The sequence below is a fragment of the Elaeis guineensis genome, chromosome 15 (genome assembly GCF_000442705.2).
Source record: "Elaeis guineensis isolate ETL-2024a chromosome 15, EG11, whole genome shotgun sequence".
NCBI lineage: Eukaryota > Viridiplantae > Streptophyta > Magnoliopsida > Arecales > Arecaceae > Elaeis > Elaeis guineensis.
This window is the reverse complement of record NC_026007.2, coordinates 73,468,244-73,486,285: the sequence shown is the minus strand read 5'-3', so window position 1 is coordinate 73,486,285 and position 18,042 is coordinate 73,468,244. Positions and strand designations below refer to the sequence as shown.

The 18,042-nt window shown below is 37.6% G+C and overlaps 1 protein-coding gene and 1 non-coding gene across 2 annotated transcripts; one reads left to right on the top strand and one right to left on the bottom strand.

The window, feature by feature from the left end:
- Nucleotides 1-5,852: 5,852 nt before the first annotated feature.
- LOC105058729 (uncharacterized) lies at nt 5,853-6,894 on the top strand. The gene has a single exon (XR_012137243.1). It is a non-coding gene; the product is annotated as an uncharacterized protein (transcript).
- A 5,061-nt stretch (nt 6,895-11,955) lies between these two features.
- On the bottom strand, nt 11,956-17,827 carry LOC105058728 (1-deoxy-D-xylulose 5-phosphate reductoisomerase, chloroplastic). Its single transcript, XM_073249605.1, has 12 exons — nt 17,581-17,827; nt 16,561-16,739; nt 16,071-16,157; nt 15,849-15,974; nt 15,707-15,769; nt 15,045-15,194; nt 14,792-14,859; nt 14,210-14,321; nt 14,011-14,115; nt 13,690-13,811; nt 12,954-13,100; nt 11,956-12,358 (listed from the first exon to the last, which is right to left on the bottom strand). Exons 1-12 carry the CDS (start codon nt 17,663-17,665, stop codon nt 12,190-12,192), a joined length of 1,413 nt encoding a protein of 470 aa, XP_073105706.1. The 5' UTR covers nt 17,666-17,827; the 3' UTR covers nt 11,956-12,189.
- Nucleotides 17,828-18,042: the final 215 nt, after the last annotated feature.

The window sequence follows — 18,042 nt, the reverse complement described above, 5'->3', positions numbered from 1 at the left end:
AGGGTATTTAATCTAATTAAATAAGATAAGGTGGTGATTTGATCATCCTTCCTTGATCCACAAATCACAATCCTGCATTTGCATGAACCTAAGTCTCTAATTTAAAATTAATTAGATGTTGGTATCTAAGACTCTCGAGTTCAATAGGACAAAGAATCCTAAGAGTTAGACTGGATTAAAGTTGGTTAGTTTAATTGGTATCTAAAAAAGTGATTTAGAGATTACGTTCGAAGGAAGGTGGTTCATTAATTGATTATGTTACTGATCTGACCAACTTAGTTAGTGTCTAAGAAAATAACAGGAGGACCCCCACCAATCTTACATTTATCTGGCCAGTTGAGTGGCTAGTCTTTTACTTAGAGTGCTCGAAGGCGATTTTGACAGTTAGGAGCTATCTAGATCTAGGATAATCTTAGAATAGAGTTGACTGGATTGCATCATTTATTTAAAAAATCAAAAAAATAATTAAAAATAATATTTTCATCAATCGTCTCTACGTCTAGGATTCTCTTAGGATTCTTATCTTTAGAATTTCTCTATTTCTCCATCTTCTCTTCTTCTTCTCTCATTTTTTATTAAAAAAAAATCAGAAGGGGATTGTTCTGATCTGGACCTCTTGATTATATATTAAAATAATCAGAATAATTCGATAAATTAGATCGATGCTAGAAATATGAATTTCTACAGTAGAGAGGATGAGCTGTCTTATAGATTAGATTGCCTACTGGCTATTAGATAAACTCTCTCTGTATCTTTTCTTCCGGCACAATAAGTTGAATGCCTAATCGTGCACCAATTTTTTGAGTTTAGGTATGAGCAAGTTCATCAATATCAAACCCAAATAGCCTATGAACCGAAAAATAACCCATTCTTTAACGACTACAATCCAAGTTGAAAGATTCAACCAAATTTTTCATGAAAACTATAGCCAGTGGTTACTTTGGTAATACAATGATCTACATTTGTAGAAGCACCCTATTACGATATACTCTATTCGCAATATCAATCTTCTCCAGCTATCTATAGCCCATCATTTGAAGAGAAAGTTTTACAAGCACTATATAGGATTGAAAGCACCAATCAGCTCCTTCACTCCTCTATGCAATTCTTAGCCGAAATAAAAATTCAAGTCGATCAATCAGTAATTGCAATTAGTAGGGAGGAGGAAAAAAATCTGCTTAGTCAGTCTAAGAGTAATCTAAAGGGACAATATCTGGCTAAAAATTTTAATGTCTCTATAATTTTTTCTGAACAATCGATTATGACTCTCGGGAACGAACTAGTTATAGAACAATCCTGCACAACCAAAATGATCAGTACAGATAATTCGACTAAGATAAAAATATCTAGAGAGAAATTCAAATAGTGGGATGAACCAATTCTATCATCACCTTACCTACTTATGGTCTCATTTCTAAGTGTCCTAGAATCATCCATTCTTTGTAACGGAAAAGGAGGACAAATTGATAAAATTAAATTAATTGAGATTTTCCAAGGATCACAAATGAATAACATAATAGGGAAAGTTATGCCTACAATTCTCCTTCAGGATTCCTTAGATCCCTGTTTAGTTCACTTTGAGATGGATGATTTTGATGTTGATGGTATATCACAAAAATAAATGATCTAGTTGATACGTTCTATCCTAAAACCATCATATTTTGGATTGAAAAATATGAACCATCATCTAACCTTCAATAGCTCTCTTATTAGAATCACTTCTGCTCTAGAACTGAAGCCACTTCTTGACTCACCCACTGACATCCTTCTAGTGATCCCTAATTAAAAAGTCCAACTTGCAGGTATTCTAAAAGCACATAAAGAAGCTGTTGGATGGAATATCTCTGAAATGAGGGATAATAATATTGAGATTTTTATGATTGATTTCTCTATTTTTGACACTACTTTCGAGGATTGTCTCCAAAATTCTTCTATGATGCTAAAATGATGTATGGAGATAGATTTAATGTTAATTTGAAAAAAATATCATGCTATAGATGGAAAGAGATGATGCCAAAATATATCATATCCGAGACAGAGATTAGAGTAGATTAGGTTATAATTGAAAAAACTCTTAAACTACTAACCCTAATATGGTTCAACAAACACAATTCCTTCCTGGTCATCAAACAAATTATGAGAATATTGTTAGTCCTTGGTATTGCGTGCTTATCCAATATATTCTATTGGTCTAAACTAATCATTGTAGAGCATTCATGAATATTTTTCGACTATGATGATAAGACTTTCTGATTGATCTTGTTCTTTTGAAACTTTGAGGGACATACCTAAGTTGGTTATAGATGGGACTCCCTCATAGCGTCTGGTTTAAGACGTTAAACTTAATGCTTGTTGGAAGGTAACCCAGCTTATGCAATATTTTTATTTTTTATTTTTTATAGAAATCTCTAAAAAGATAATTAGCTAAGTTGAAACTCTATAGTGGAGTGGATGAGTGATGCTGCTAGCCAAATTAGGGAGGGAGCTATGTTCATGCCAGTTGGAGTCAAGAATACACCACACCCAACAATGAAGGATATCTCAATAATAAATGCACATATCAAACTTAGATGGATCCTTTCTTGTTATATTTTATTATGATTCTCTTCTTTCATTGAGGACAATAAAAATTAAGTTGGAGAGGAAGAAAATTAATTTAATTGAGTCATCAAGTATGATCAGAAATAATTAGCTTTGTGTATCTAAATTTTATCTCGATTTGAAGTTAATCAGACATCTTAATCAATGAGTGATTAACGATCTAGATAATTGTAGAGACACTAAGAGATAAATTATTAAAAAAATCTAATGAATAGTAAGACTTAGACTAGACCAAATTTTAGAGTATTTTCAGAACCCTCTTCCCACCATCTCAATGAATAATCTGTTTCATGGGGGTATGGATGGAAAGGTCGAGGAATGCAACAATCCCTTTTTTATTGTAAAAAAAAGAAGATGAAAAAAAATGATTTAGCATTGTCTCTTGAGTAACCGGACTCCTTTGCCTAAGTAAACATTGTAGTTTACATCAATAGGTGGGGATGCTAAAAGACTGTTATAGAGTCTGTCTCATCTTGTAACTTTTTTTGGACTCGAGTCAGTAAGTCTGAAGGATGATTTACATCTAATACCTTAAAGCCAACTGATTTGGGAGTCACTGGCTGAAAGCTTGCTATAAAGTTCTGCTAGAAAGCTCAAAAGGCTAAGATATTGCACTAGACTCTTCTTGAAAAAAAAAAGAGAAAAAAATTTTAAAAAATAAGAACTAAACTGTAAGAAGATAATAAATTCTGCTCACATCAAGTTAGAGGACTTAAAGAATATAGTGGAGAGTTGATGAAAGAAGATCTCTAAAATTTCTATGGCTAATATTCACCATTAATTGGGTTGAATTAGTAATCCAATGAACTACCTCTTTAATAGTTCAGTCGGGTATCCATTACAGTTAGAAATACCTAAGATAACTTTTAATTCAAAGATAATTTGATGCACAATGCTAATATATCTATTTTACTCGAGGACGAGTAAAGTTCAAATTGAAAAGTGTGATGAATACTTAATTTCAGTCATTAAAGATATTAAATATTATGATAATTTATATTATATTATTAAAATTTGATACTCTTTAGTCTATTTGATAAGTAATTAAGAGTTTGAATTTATACGATTTAAATTGGACTCAAATCAGATCAGAATTGAGTGAACCAGACAACCAGTTCCTATTCAAGTGTGAATGCGACTTAAAGATCAAAGGTCAAAAAGCAACCTCTCCAATCAAAAGCCTAGATTAAAAGATAAATAGAATCAAGAATGAACATGACTTAAATATCAAGGACTCAAATTAAAAGATCACTCTTCATGAAGATCTCGTGTGAACGTGACTTATTGATCAACGGAGGAGAAGTAATATGAAGATCTAAGGATCCTTATTCATGCTTCCATCTTTTTTCTCATAAAACTTTAGCCTCCACTCTATAAATACACACCCCCTTCTCTTCTAAAGGGACATCAGTCCCTTATGGGATTCTTCATCTTCTTTTCTCTCTTTTCCTCCTCTCCTCCATCAAAGCTCTTCTCTTTCTCTCTTCCCATCAAGCCGATGCTTTAGTTTCTCTCCAAACTGCTACCTCCATCTCTCTTTCTCTCTTCTCCATAAGTCTAGAGGAGATACTAACCCTAGCACAATACCATATTATTCCATAGATTCATTCTCCACATTCTAAGAAGTCTAGGAAAAATCCTAACCTTAGCACGCCTTCCATCAAATCTAGAAGAAGTTCTAATCCTAGTGCTGTTATCCTTTTTATATTTTCATACCCTCTTCTATCTACCTTTCTTTCTTAAAGTTTATAGACTAAGTCTTCCAGCCATCCTGCCGCTAGCTGCAAGAAGGAAGACAAAGGATTCAAGGAGGTGCATTCACCATCGGGCATAGTGAGAAGTTTAACTTGATTTAGTTGTCTTGTATTATATTTTTATTTTTTTATTATATATGCTTCTTTATTTGATCAATAAAAAATATTTTTTATTGCAATCTTCATATTTTATTCTTAGTTTCTTGTAATCTATTATTCTTTTCATTTGTATTTTCGAAATAATCGCCTAAGTCTCTGTAGATACGATCCCGACTCATCCTATTTATATAGTAGTGAGTAGGATTAATTTTGATATACTACGATATGTATCAATAATTTTATAAAAAAATCATATAAATATTATAAATTCTATAGGTGGCAATTTATAATCCGACTTGTTAATCCAACCTGTGGACATCCTTTTTAAACATGTTTGAATTCTAAACAGATCAATTCATCTAGACCTGTTCGTTAAATAGTTTAGGTTCATATTAGACATTTAATCCGTTTAACTCATTTGGACCTATTTAATAATTAGATTGGATATGACCTTACCCATTTAATCTGTTTAAAATATGCCTAATTTATTTATAACTTATTTAATCCGACATGTTTAATATGTTTAATCTACTAATCTGTTTAACTTGATTTGATTTATTCAATAGATGGGTTGTAAGCATCAGAATGGATTATCTATTTATATTGAATTTGGATTAATAATTTTTTGATCCAATTGGCATCCGACCGACTTGATTGGCATCTCTAAATTCCATCATTCATTTTATTCCTCCTACACCAAACAAAAAAAAGAATCATCCCGATCCATTTTTCTGTATTTCATTAAATACATGAAATGATAGATAAAAAATCCAAACCAGCCTCCCACTTCCCATTTTTCCTTCTCTATCTATCCTTTGGACCAAATAAAGGTATGACAGCCGAGACCAGCTAGGATATCAAACTTTATAGATAGATTCCCGCCTTGATGGTCCAATTATGTCAATAAACCTTACTAAAGCTGACTAAAGCTTTTAATTCAATTAAGACCAAACAGCATTGTTGGTTTGCATCTAAACCAAATAATAATTCGAGGCCATGGCAAATTATCTTTCAGTTGGTAATTCGGTGGTCATAAATTCTAGTTACCCCACTTACTATGTTAAAAATGTACATAAATTTTTGTCCCCAACTAAAAATCGGGAATAACCGGACGGCGGATCTGCCGCCCACATAAAAATCTTGGATCTAACGTCAGCGCAGACTCGAGAGACCCGTCCTTTTTTTTTTTGGGGGGGGGGGTGGTTTTAAAAGAGAAGCCCGTCGTTTTCTTGGACCTAGACATTACCGCATGTGCGAGATCGCGCCGGGTGAACGCGGTTTTAAAAATACTTTCCCTCCAGGGAAAGCAATGCAACGCGGTCACCCGGTCAACCAACCAGGCCTCACGCGGCTCCCCCTTGCTCTATAAAACCAACGCCGTCCTCTCTCTCTCTGTACCCAACTCCCTCCCTCCTTCCCTCCCCAAGAATAATATAGCAGTAGAAAGATATATTCTAGAGAGAAAGCGATGGCGGAACACCCTGAGAAGAAGCCCTATCTCACGCTGTCCCCCGGCTTCGGTGGGACGGAGGAGGAGATCACCGCCGTCCATCAGGAGTCCCTTCATCAGATCTCCGCCGCCACTCACCTGCCCGAACCACCGGTGGCGGAAGCGCCGGAGGAGGAGGAAGACGGAGACGATGACTCCAGCGGCAATTTCGAGTTCGCCTTCGCGGCGAGGGACCCGGAGGCGGAGCCTTCAATCACTGCCGATGAGATCTTCTGCAACGGCCGCATCCTCCCCTCTTACCCTGTCTTCGACCGTAACCTCCTCCTCTCGCCGGCGGCGGAGATGGAACGGAGCTCCTCGTCGTCTGCTTCGTCTGAGGCGGAGGCGGTGGTGGGGGAGTACTGCGTGTGGTCTCGGGCGTCGGCGGAGCAGTGCAAGAAGAGCGCCTCCATGGGGTCGACAGCCCAGCGGGGGCGGCTTCGCGACCTGATGGCGGGGCGGAGCTACAGCGATGGGAAGGAGAAGTTTGTCTTCCTAGCGGCGGATGATAAAACTCGTAACCCTAACCCTAACCCTCAGGCGCAGGCGGCGGTGGCGACGAAGAAAGGGGAGAAAAGGGGGCTCGGGCGACGGAGTTGGATCTGGTCACCGCCCACCGGCTGTTTTACGGGAAGGGAAACGAGGAGAAGGTGAAGGGCGGGCGGCGGTCATTCTTACCGTACCGGCAGGAGCTGTTCGGTTTGTTCACCAACGCGAACGGCCTCAGCCGGTCACGTCATCCCTTCCAAAGATAAAATCTTCCATTTTTTATTTTTTTAATTTTATCTTTCTTTTTTAAGAAAATAAGTTTTACCATTTCATTTGATCATCATTATCCAATGTAGAAATGCGCCGCGGTTGGGCTGCTTTTTTGAATTTGTAAAGCTCTGGTGGTCTCAACAAAAATGTTAAAAAAAAGATCAAAACTTTGTCCTCCAGTTATAATTAAAATGGCAATGATATTGGTATTTTGTTGCGTTTATACTTGGATTCCGACAACTATATTGTTATTTAGACATTAGACATGGTGCACATGTGGAAATATGGAAAATTTATGTTAGCCAATGGGAAAGAGGGTTCCCATTGAGGAGTTCTTTATGTGCGTTCTTTCCCATGGTCACGGGTCACCTACATAGAAAAAGCCATGTATTGCGGGGTAGTTGGTTCTCTTATTGATGGAATATGGTGACATCTTTTCCGTGTGTTGCTCTTCTTGTGAAGTACTTCGAACTTGAATTATTGTTAGTTTTTTATATCTAAGCACTTAAAAAAAAAAAAGTTCTGAGCCAAAGAAGAATTGAAGGATCAAGATGAAAAGGACTCGTGGTGATAATAAAGATATCTGGACTCTGTGAATAAAGATGAAAGCAGTCAGAGGAAGTAACGTAATTGAGAGTGTAACTTCCAATGTTATGCAATTGACATCATTGAGTTATGAAATATTACTAATATATTAGGATATAAGCTACACGCATTCTAGATGAAAGAAAGGGTATAGTAGTAGTATTGCTTGGAGAGGCTTCTAAGCATGTATTTGAAGCTTCAACCAAAACCCCGAAAATTCCAAAGATGAGAAACTTCATGAAGGCCTTCAAAAACCTGTCCCATGGCGATGGAGGATCACTCACACGTCGTGCACCAGTTCTCTATCATTTTTTTTTTTGTATATATATATATATAAATGCTGAGAAGAGGATATAGATTATTTCAATCTGACTTATATGATCTCCTCTGGTTTTTTAATCTTTTCTTCTCTATTTAAGACGAGTTTATTATCTAGTATACACAGAGATCTTCTTCCAACGTTCACATATTTCTCGATGTCTTTTTTTTTTTTTTCGCAGGAAACATTTCTTCATGCTTCAAATTTATTTTTTCCAAACATATTCTCTTGCAATAATTGTATCATGATAAAAAAAAAATCAATGATTGTTCAATCGGTTCTGTTGTAGTGTCATCTATTACTCTATCACCTCTGGGTTCATACACATGCGTTCTATGAATGCACTTTCAACTTCACGGAAAAAACTCAGCTAATATCCATGTACATGTACCACCCTAACTATATAATAAATAACTAACTCGGGGGAAGAGCCTTTCATCTCCAATAGCCATGCTTCTGGGTTAATGATCCTATTGATCTTTTATATTTGGCAATGGCTGATGCCAACGGTTGCATATTTCAGCGGTTTACTGTTTTTTCTTCTTCTTCTTTGTTTTTTTTTTCCGGCAACCACTCCTTATTGAAACCATTTAAGCAAGAATGGGTCAGAAAATTACATTCCTATGGGCAATTGTGTTCGAGCATCATCCTAGACACGCTTGTTCTAGATGTTTTGGAAAGGCGGCAGCAATTATTGATGATAGCTTAATGACAAAGTCTGCAGTTAGTTGGAGGTGAAGACTTGTTCCCTTCTTGTTATCCAATTCAACCATTTTGTACCATCACAAACATCTTTGACCTGGCAGGTTTATACTTTCTGTTGTGTTTTCATTTCAAAGATCTTGAGCGAGAGCATGTCCAAATGGTCAAACTACCAACCCATTAATTTTTTTGGAATTTGTTTTTTATGATGTTTTTCTTACCATTTCTTTCTGACCCTCAGCAAGTAGCCCGATTAAGAATATGTGAGTTGACCCAAAATCCATGTACCAAGTCAAGCTGCGGCGACTATTAAAAGCCAACAACAACCTGTCCATTTATTAGATAGTGACATAGGGCCCCGAATCTTCTGGTTTGGATATTGTCTACGTCATTTGTGTTGGTATCCCCAGGCAAACAAAAGGGCTGGTGGCCTATCGTCGACCAGGTCAGTTCTCCAGACTTGGCAACGAAATTACAAGTGCCAAGGGACGCTCACAAGGACGAGCATTTTGAGCATGACTTTTTTTGTTAAGGCTGAAAAAAGCCAATGCAACGTGATTCTTAATGGCCTTTTGTGAATGAGATATTAGTGCTGATATGTAGTTGAAAACTCAGAAAGTTCTGAGATCTCATGCAGACATATCTAAGCCTCTTTTACGTGAGCCAAAATGGCCTCCAAGAGGCCTCTCAGACCGGGAAAACATAATTAGGTCAAGGGCCATGGGGTGGATAACTCCAGTATGAGCAAGCTCAGGTTTATAATTACATCAGCATGCAGCGTTGACAACGGACACCAACCCCCCTTGGGTCCACTTGAACAGAATGCAAGATACGGTAGGTCCGCTTGTATCCACAGTGACCACAAAACCAAAGTTTGATCAGTGAGAAATCTGACAAAGAAGAATTTGGACATGTTACACCACTCTCGTCCTTTTTTTTTTTTTTTTTTTTTGTTTTTCCGTTTACTTCATTGCTTAAAATTTATGGCGGGTTTGAAGATGGGAGCGAACCGTAGGATCTTTGGATGCCAGGTGTAAAATAACTGTTTTTATTCGTATACACCATTTGGATGGTTGAACCCTTGGATCGTGGGATGGTAGGAAGAGAGTTTGTTTGGATGATTAGACTGAAAATCCTATAATTGACGGAATAGATCAGTATAACTAGCAGAATCATAGGGTTAAAGTTAAATCAGACCTATATTCATAAATACCAAACAGTGGTTTTGAAGTCAGCAGGCTCAAATCTCATATGAAGAAAGAAAATGACTCAGGTCAATCAATTTCGTTCTCAGCTCTCTTCAATAGTATAGTTATTATTGGGTGATATAACCTGACCTCCAAAGAGACTCTATTAGGTTGCATTTGGCTAGATAGAAAGCCCAAGGATAGCTATCTCTAACCTCAGCTATCCCTCAAATTCTTTTATTCTCGGATCATGAATACACAATTGTTCGATTGGTAGCTTGCAGGGATAACTGAAAAGGTGAGAAAAAGCGGAGAAAGTAAGAGAGAGAAGGAACAGCTCCTTCACTTTTTGCTGGAAAAAATATTTACCTTTCCCAGCAATAATTTTAACCCAGGATAATGGATAAGTGGCTTCGACCAGAGCAATCTTATCCCCTCCAAAAACTAAAGCTATTTGATGGGCTTGCAGGATAAGCCACCCCCATTCAGGATATCCAGTAACCAAAAAGGCTCTAAATAAATGATGATCAGTTATTTGTTTATGATCACCTAGTATGTAGGGGCCTATATAGAGTAAGACTGAAAGGTTTTTTTTGGATGAAAGGAAAGTAGGAGGATGAACCTACCATTCACCTGAAATAACTTGAGTAAGACTGAAAGGTAGCATTCAAACATCAGTCATGAATATGTATTTCACTAATGTTTTATAAATAACTTGCAACGATGTTATGATCATATGTCGATCTTTAATTTCTCAACCCAATTGTAGATAACAGATCATCCTAATTTTCACCATCTGTGAAGTCAGATAAAAGGATTGTATGGTTTGTTTATTTTTAAAATATAAGTTAATAGCTATGCCATGATAAGATTTGAAAGCTCGATTCCAATATCTCTTACTTCTTGTTCACAAGTCACATGCAACTTTGTATCAGCAAGTTGTAATTTCGTCTAGAGACCTTTTCACACATAGAAAAGGCAGGTTCGTATGCCAAAAGCCACTAAAACATGGTAAGATACCAATCAAAGTTTACTCATTAGCCTATTTCTTATTTTCATTGTTACAGCTTTGGTTTGTCTCAACAGATATTAAAGTTCTTCTTGGTTTGTCTCAACAGATATTAAAGTTCTTCTTGTAGAAGATTTTGGCATTCCAATAGGTCGTCAGGCCCAGGCGCAACTCGCTGAGGAGAGCAAGCCCCACCCAAGTTTGTAAATTTCTCTAGCCCTGCCCAGAAATTATCAGGCTTCTCACGCTGGCCCGTTCAGGCCTGGAGCCTAAAATCCCAGTCGGCTCCCTTTTTTTCATTCTGGATCAGGTTGCCATGGCCAATCAACAGCCCTCGATAGGTTGCACCATAGTTTTCAAAACCGTTTCGACCGGACGGTTTAGGATATGCTGAATCAGACCAATGGAGAATCAAAACAGTTTCGATAGGAAAAATAGTATTCAGACCGATGGAGAATCAAAATAATTTCGATAAAAAAAATGATACATACTGATGTCGGAAAAAAAAAAGAGAGAAAAATAGATAAAAAGAGAGAGAGAGAGAGAGGAGGAGAGAGAGAGGCCATTGGAGGCCGATTATAATCGCTGGAAATCTGCAGAAACCTCTACAACTCGGTTCGTTCGATAGAACTGCCATAATGAGTGAAAAAAAAAGATACCGCTAGAGACGAGAGGATAAAACTATGGAGGGACTGCTAGAGGTCTTTGAATGGCTGTCCGTGGCTACCAGGCAGCGGAAACAGCGCAGGTAGAGCACGATCATGGAACAGGGGCAACCGTCTCTGTTCACCCGTCAGTTTTTTTTTTAAAAAATTTTTTTTTTTAAAAAAAAAATTAAAAATAGTAAAATCGACAATCGATTTGCTGACTTCACTATTTCAATATTTTTTTAAAAAAATTGAGAAACAATGAAGCCGACAAATCTTATTGTCTGAACTTTTTTGAAAAAACCTCTGAAATAGGAAACTTGAAAAAAAAAACCCCTATTTCACACCGCGGAGCCAGAGATAGTATTTATGCCATCCGACGGCCACTCCGTCAGACCCCCTTCACTCCTATTCTTTCCTCCCCTCTTTCTCTTCTCTCTTTTCTTCTCTCTTTTCTCCTGCAACGGGCGCGGAGTTGCAGTTGGCACTACGGCCTTTTGAAGGCCCATGCAGCCCTTAGGTGGCTATCAACAGTATCTCTGCCACCTCAACCTCTTTTCCCCCCCCTCCTCTCTCTTTCTATTCCTCTCTTTTTTTTCTCTTTCTCTTATTTCTCCTCCTCAATTCATCCCTTCCTTCCTTTGTTGGTTCGCACCGGTCCAGTCCGGTATGGAGCCGTGTCGGACTGTGCCGCCTGTCGGCCGAAACAACCACTAGCACTGATATTCAAAACCTTGGTTACCCAATGAGAATGTGAAGAAACAAGAAAATGCATACAAAGCAACAGATCAATCTTGTTCTTCCTTCTTTAGTTGCTCTTTTATGATCGCATTGAACTTTTTTCCATTGATTTTTTTTTTCCCGATTGAACTTTGTTGATGCATATAAAGATTGAGATATATAAGTTCCCCATGCATCTTTTCTTGTTGAAACACATGCTGGGTGCTTTCATGTATTTTGGCAATGAAATTAACACCCAGAGAACTAGTTGAGAGGTGTCCTGTTTCCCACAGCATTCTCGCTGATGAGCCAGACTACTCACACAGGAACAGGACTTAAGCCGGATGATGGTTGCAAACTGGCTGCAAACTTTCGAGCCCATGAGTCATAATGGATGATCTCTTCAAGGGAAGGGTTGACGACTAGGTCATTCCGATGCGCATCGCATGTAAGCTCCACAACCTTGAAAATGTCCAGATAGCCGATTCTGAAACACATGCAAATATCATAAGATATATCTAAGGAAAGCGATTATCTCATATATTGACAGAAGCAAAAGGTAAGAGAATGATTGTTCCCTTGGTTGACAAATCACTGACAAAATTTTGTGAAATGCAAAGCAAAACAAAGAAATAAAAAGATTAGAGATGAAAAGCTGTATAAAAAATTTCCTTCTTTTAAAACCATTTAAATGAGAACCCCTGATGTCAATCTCTTTACTGATTGTCAAGTTGTTAAACAATGGTGCAACTTCCCAAATGTTTACAACATTGAAGGAAAGTTGCATCATCATTATCTAATTCTGATACAAAAATTTATACAGGAAGGAGAGGCAGCAACAGATGTTCCACTCAATTTTTTAAATTTTGATTGGAAGGCTTGGGAATCTGGCGTATGTGCTCCATTGTTCAGAGCAAAAAACTGATCAAAAACACATTGTGGAGCATTTTATGAGGTTCCAGAAGTGCACAATCATGTGAAAGTTATTATTAACTTTGACAATATGAAAAATGGCTGTTGAAGTATGAAAAAAAATCACCAAGATAATAATGGGCCCTACAGAAAAGGAGAAAAGTGCATACCGCTCGTTGATGAACATCTCCACTGCCTTCTCATTGGCAGCACTAAGAACACCAGTCATGGTACCCCCAGCTCGCCCAGCTGCAAAGGCAAGATCCATGGATGGGTATTTCACATTATCAGGAGCCTTAAATGTCAACGAACCTAGCCTGCACCATCCATTTAAACAAGGTTTATTATGGTTACTACTCAGAAGATGATCACATTCGATATTTTTCATTCATGTTGTTGCCTACATGATATTATCTGTAATATAAAATCCATTTTTTGAACCAAATATACTTCAATAGCAATTTCTAACCCATGATTATGCTACCAAATTTGGACTTCATTGTATAAATAAGAACAGCCGAAATATTTTGATATGTAGCAACAAAATGATCCTTTTCTTCAATTATAAGATTTCAGTGAATTTTCACTCATTATAAAGATCAATTATATCTGCTAGATTACCCAAATAATAAGCCAACATGCTGCTAAAATGATTCAGTATATTTTATCTACCCAAACAACATCTGCCTGTCATTCTTCTCATTTAATTAAGATGATGCCAAAGGCATACAAGACGTGTACTTGGGTGCTATAAAGTAGAAAAAACATGCCTCCATCACTTATATTAAGGTCATTATAATATTTATTTATAGAATATATTACATGTGCATTATAATACACAATTGTAAGGTCAGAAAACTAAACTTTGCATGCAGAACATAATAATTAGGAAAAGAAGTTCCATACTTGCAAAGATCAAGTCGAGGCCATGTAATTTCAGAGCAATAAATTCTCTGCGGCCAAGACATTGTATAAAGGATTGGTAGGCGCATGTCAGGCCACCCCAACTGAGCCAAAACAGATGAATCCTGTGAAAACAACATAAAATAATTTAGGAATTCTTAATGTCTAGGCTGGAACTAGAGTGTCTCCAAATAAAAAATTCAAACTCCAAACACTTTCAAAACACTTTCTAATGAAACAATAAATGCAACTTTGGTCCTGTTAAACATCACTTAAAGAATATTGCAGAGCAAGTCATAGCAATGAGAGTTAAAAGAGATTTACCTGTGTCTCAACCATAGAGTGAATGATTGACTGTGGATGAATCACAATCTCAATATTATCATAATCAGCCCCAAATAGATAGTGTGCTTCAATAACTTCCAACCCCTGTATGATAAAGAACTTGCTGATAGCTGCAGGCCTTGAATAACTAGAGAATAGACATCTGTTGCATCTCACAAAGTCATCGAGAACATAATACCTTGTTGAAAAGGGTAGCAGAATCCACAGTGATCTTTTTCCCCATATTCCAGTTTGGATGTTTCAAAGCATCCACAACTTTCACCTCTTTCAACTTTTCAACTGGCAAATCCCTATCATAAACACTATGTAAAAATGTTGCTCTAAATTCCTGGCTGTAAAATGAAGGGTACAGGAAGATAACTGCAGAGACAATGATTTGTTCATAACATGAAAGAGATAATCATACTACAACAAAAGGGACACATTTTATGTAGCTTTGTTCTTTAGGAGGCATAGCTTGTTTGGTAGTAAAAGGCAGCCAGATCAAGAAATTATGCTTCAAAAGGTAATTAAGTGTTCAAAAAATTCAAGTTAGTTTAATCTGTTTCACCAATCAAGCTTTCTCTTCTCTTTTTTTGCCTCGGTGGAACAATAATGATTAATAGCTCCATAATAAATTTAATCAATAATTTACTGGATAGTCCTGAGCTGTTGAGAACTCTAGCCTTTTGACAAATTATGCAACAAAAATTTCATCTTCCTTATTACTCTCCATATCAAGATGTAACTAAGATAGATAAACCGTAGATCTTGCATGCACCTGAAGGCTCCTCCGGATGCAGTCAAAATTATGCGGCGAAGTGCACCCTCTGGTAAACCTTGAATACACTGGAGAAAATGAACATTCCCTAATCATCATTCTTCATTCAGCAACTTGCGGCATTAACATTTGTCTATGAGCATGCAGTCAGGTAAAAAGACAGCATACAGAGAATATTTTAATTTCAGAACAAGAAAGGAACAGCTATCTGGAATGTGCCTACGTAAGTTCCATCAGCAACAAACCAAGATACCTGGAATATGGCAGAATGTTCTGAATCAGCGGGCAGTATTTTCACTTTATGCTTGTGTGCAAGAGGAAGCACAAAAGGACCACCTGCAATAAGAGTCTCTTTGTTTGCCAAGGCTATATCGATTCCAGCCTCAATTGCAGCTACAGTGGGCTGACAACAAAACAAGAAAAAGGGCAGATTTCATTGTACATGGATGTTTATCTATTATCATCAAGATCTTCAGCAACCAAAACTATCTCGACCATCCCAAGGTCAGATCTGAACAAATGACCTGAAACAGTAAATCTAATGAGACAAGTCACACAACACTATTTTTTTACCATTTTCACAGCATATTAGGCAACTATAGTTACCAAATTAGCAGCAATAAACCATACTTTCAGAAAGGCCTTCACTGACAGACCCCCATGATGAACATCTTCTATAATTTCTAGGTCAACACTACCATCCAGCAAGCAAATATCAGGGTATTGCTGCATTATTTATGCCAAAATCTTGCCCCATAGAACCCTTTCATATACAATTGTATAAGTTGCTTTTCGATAAATTGGCCAAGAGAAAACCTAAACTAAGAGTAGAGTCACATACAGTTTACAGTCTTATTGAAGCAATAATATAAAAGACAAACTATCAGCAAATAAGCAGAAAGCTTCAGCCTTTACCTTTAAGCCTGCACATCCTACTATTCCCGTGACTACTGTGACAGCATCTGGATGGCGAGCAACCTGAAAATCAGATCCAAAAATGTTACTTGATAAAATCATGCCATTACAACAACTGGACGGATACAGAACAGTGGCTGACCTCTATAACACCTTGCTCCCCAGGAATAATTTCAGGTTTGTGTTCAGCATCAGCCAAAGCTTCTTTTAGTTCCCCAATCAATGACTCATTTCTTACAGCAACCAGTTGAGGTTTGAACGTTTTAACCTGCTCAAGAAATAGAAAAAAAGAGAGAATATTAAAACTCGCCAAACTATAATTGTTTGTTGCCATCTTCAGCAACTTATGAAACTTTAAACATACCTGATCAGCCAAGAGCGTCACATTAGAGCCAGCAGCAAGTGCAACAACCCTAAACTTATCTGGATTTTCAGCCACTATGTCCAATGTCTGAAAACATAGAGTAATAGAAAATCAGAAGAAAATGCATAACAAAATGCAAAAAAATTGATTCTAATTTGAGCAAGATGCAAAGAAAAATCATTAAGGTCTTAATCGCAGACATCCTATTGGTTTGATGGCTTTGAGGTTTGGCGATTACCAATGGCAAATGCCACTAGGACTTGATCCCAAAAAACTTCATGCACTGGAATGAGAACTAAACATAGAGCATCACTATTTGTCCAAGGAAAAAAAGGTCTCAAGTTGGCGTACTAGCACTTCATGCAAATTTTTAGACATTCATTTGGGTGAACATGCCCGAATATAATCCTCTCAAAAGAGAGCACGGATGTGAGAGAAAGTAATGCACGATTAGTAAAAATATGCTGCACCAGTGTTGAATGGTGTATACCTGAGTTCCTATCGAACCAGTAGATCCAACAATTGAGATAGGCTTTGGACCATCCCATGACTTGCGTCCTGATTCTGCAACAGCTCGGCCAGGCCAAGCTGGTGGCGGCGCCTGCTGCATCGAGCAACATGTTCTCCTTGATGAACCAATACGCCTCCTCATTTTCAAAGGAAATCCCGCTGAAAATTCATCATGGTAGAGAATTTAACTCCAAGATCACTATAAAAGACAATTCTATACTCAAATCTCATAAGACAACCCACTAAATCCCCAAATTTCTATTGGAAGTATTTAAGAAACAATAACACTCTTGTGCAAGCCTCCATATGATCATTAAAAGAAGAAATCGTCAGTTTTTAAACTTAAATGGTTAAAATTAGATCAGTTCCTTTTAGCCAATAAAGACAATAACAATTGATTTTCTTTTTTCTTTTTAACAACAAGACCGAACCGAGATAGCGAAAAATACTGATATGAAGAACTTCTCCAAGGAGCTAATCATTGTAAGTTCCATCAGTCACTCAAAACCATCAGATTTCAGGTGGATCAATATATCCGTCTTGACTGATCATGAACAACCGACAAATTTTCTTAGAAAAGATACAAACTTTACACTCAAGATCTAACATCCTTCCAAATTAACCAGAAGAATCCAAAATATCTCTAATATTTACGCTGCCCACCAAGAAATTAAACAGACTAATGAAATTGAATAGAAAAAACGCATAACAAACCATTATTCGGCAAAAAGAATCAGAAAAACCGCAAGAAAACACCACACAGTCTCACCTGATCTAATCCTAAACTATAGAAGGCTAAAAAAAAAAAAAAACAAAAGTCCAGTCTACAAGTCTCCCGCTACTGCGGAGCCTGGGGAGACTCGGATGTACGGAGACGCTGTCCGCGACACCAAGGTCACAGTAAAGCAACCTTACCGCCCACTAATCCCATACCATGACAAGGTATGGAAATGCAACAAAATCCGCTCTCTTCAGAAGGAAAGGACCCTAAAAATCTCACCTTTGAGCTGTTGGAAAGTTCCTCTGCTCGAATCCAGGAAGGAAATCCCTCCAGTCTCTGTCGGTAACGGAAGCTTCAGCGCCATCACGACCTTCCTCCTCAATTACCCGAAGCGAGCGAGAGCCTAGAGAGATGGGGGCTATATATTTCCTTCTAAGCGAAATGGCAATGAGAGGCGGTTTATAACATGGGCGGGGGGAGCAATAGATTGAAGGCAGAATCCGGGAATCTCATGGATTGGGGGATGGATCTGATTATTAGATGGACCATCAAATAATCGCTCGCCACGTTACTTTCCGTATTTAAATAATTCAAGATCAAGGGAGGGTGCCCCTTATCCACCGTACATGTGTCCCGGATTTGGACTGTTCCACCGGGCCTGTTGCTCCGCTGGCGTCACATACCGGATTAGTCCCGGGCGGGCAACCGTATAAATAGTTAATTATTAAATGTTCATTATTA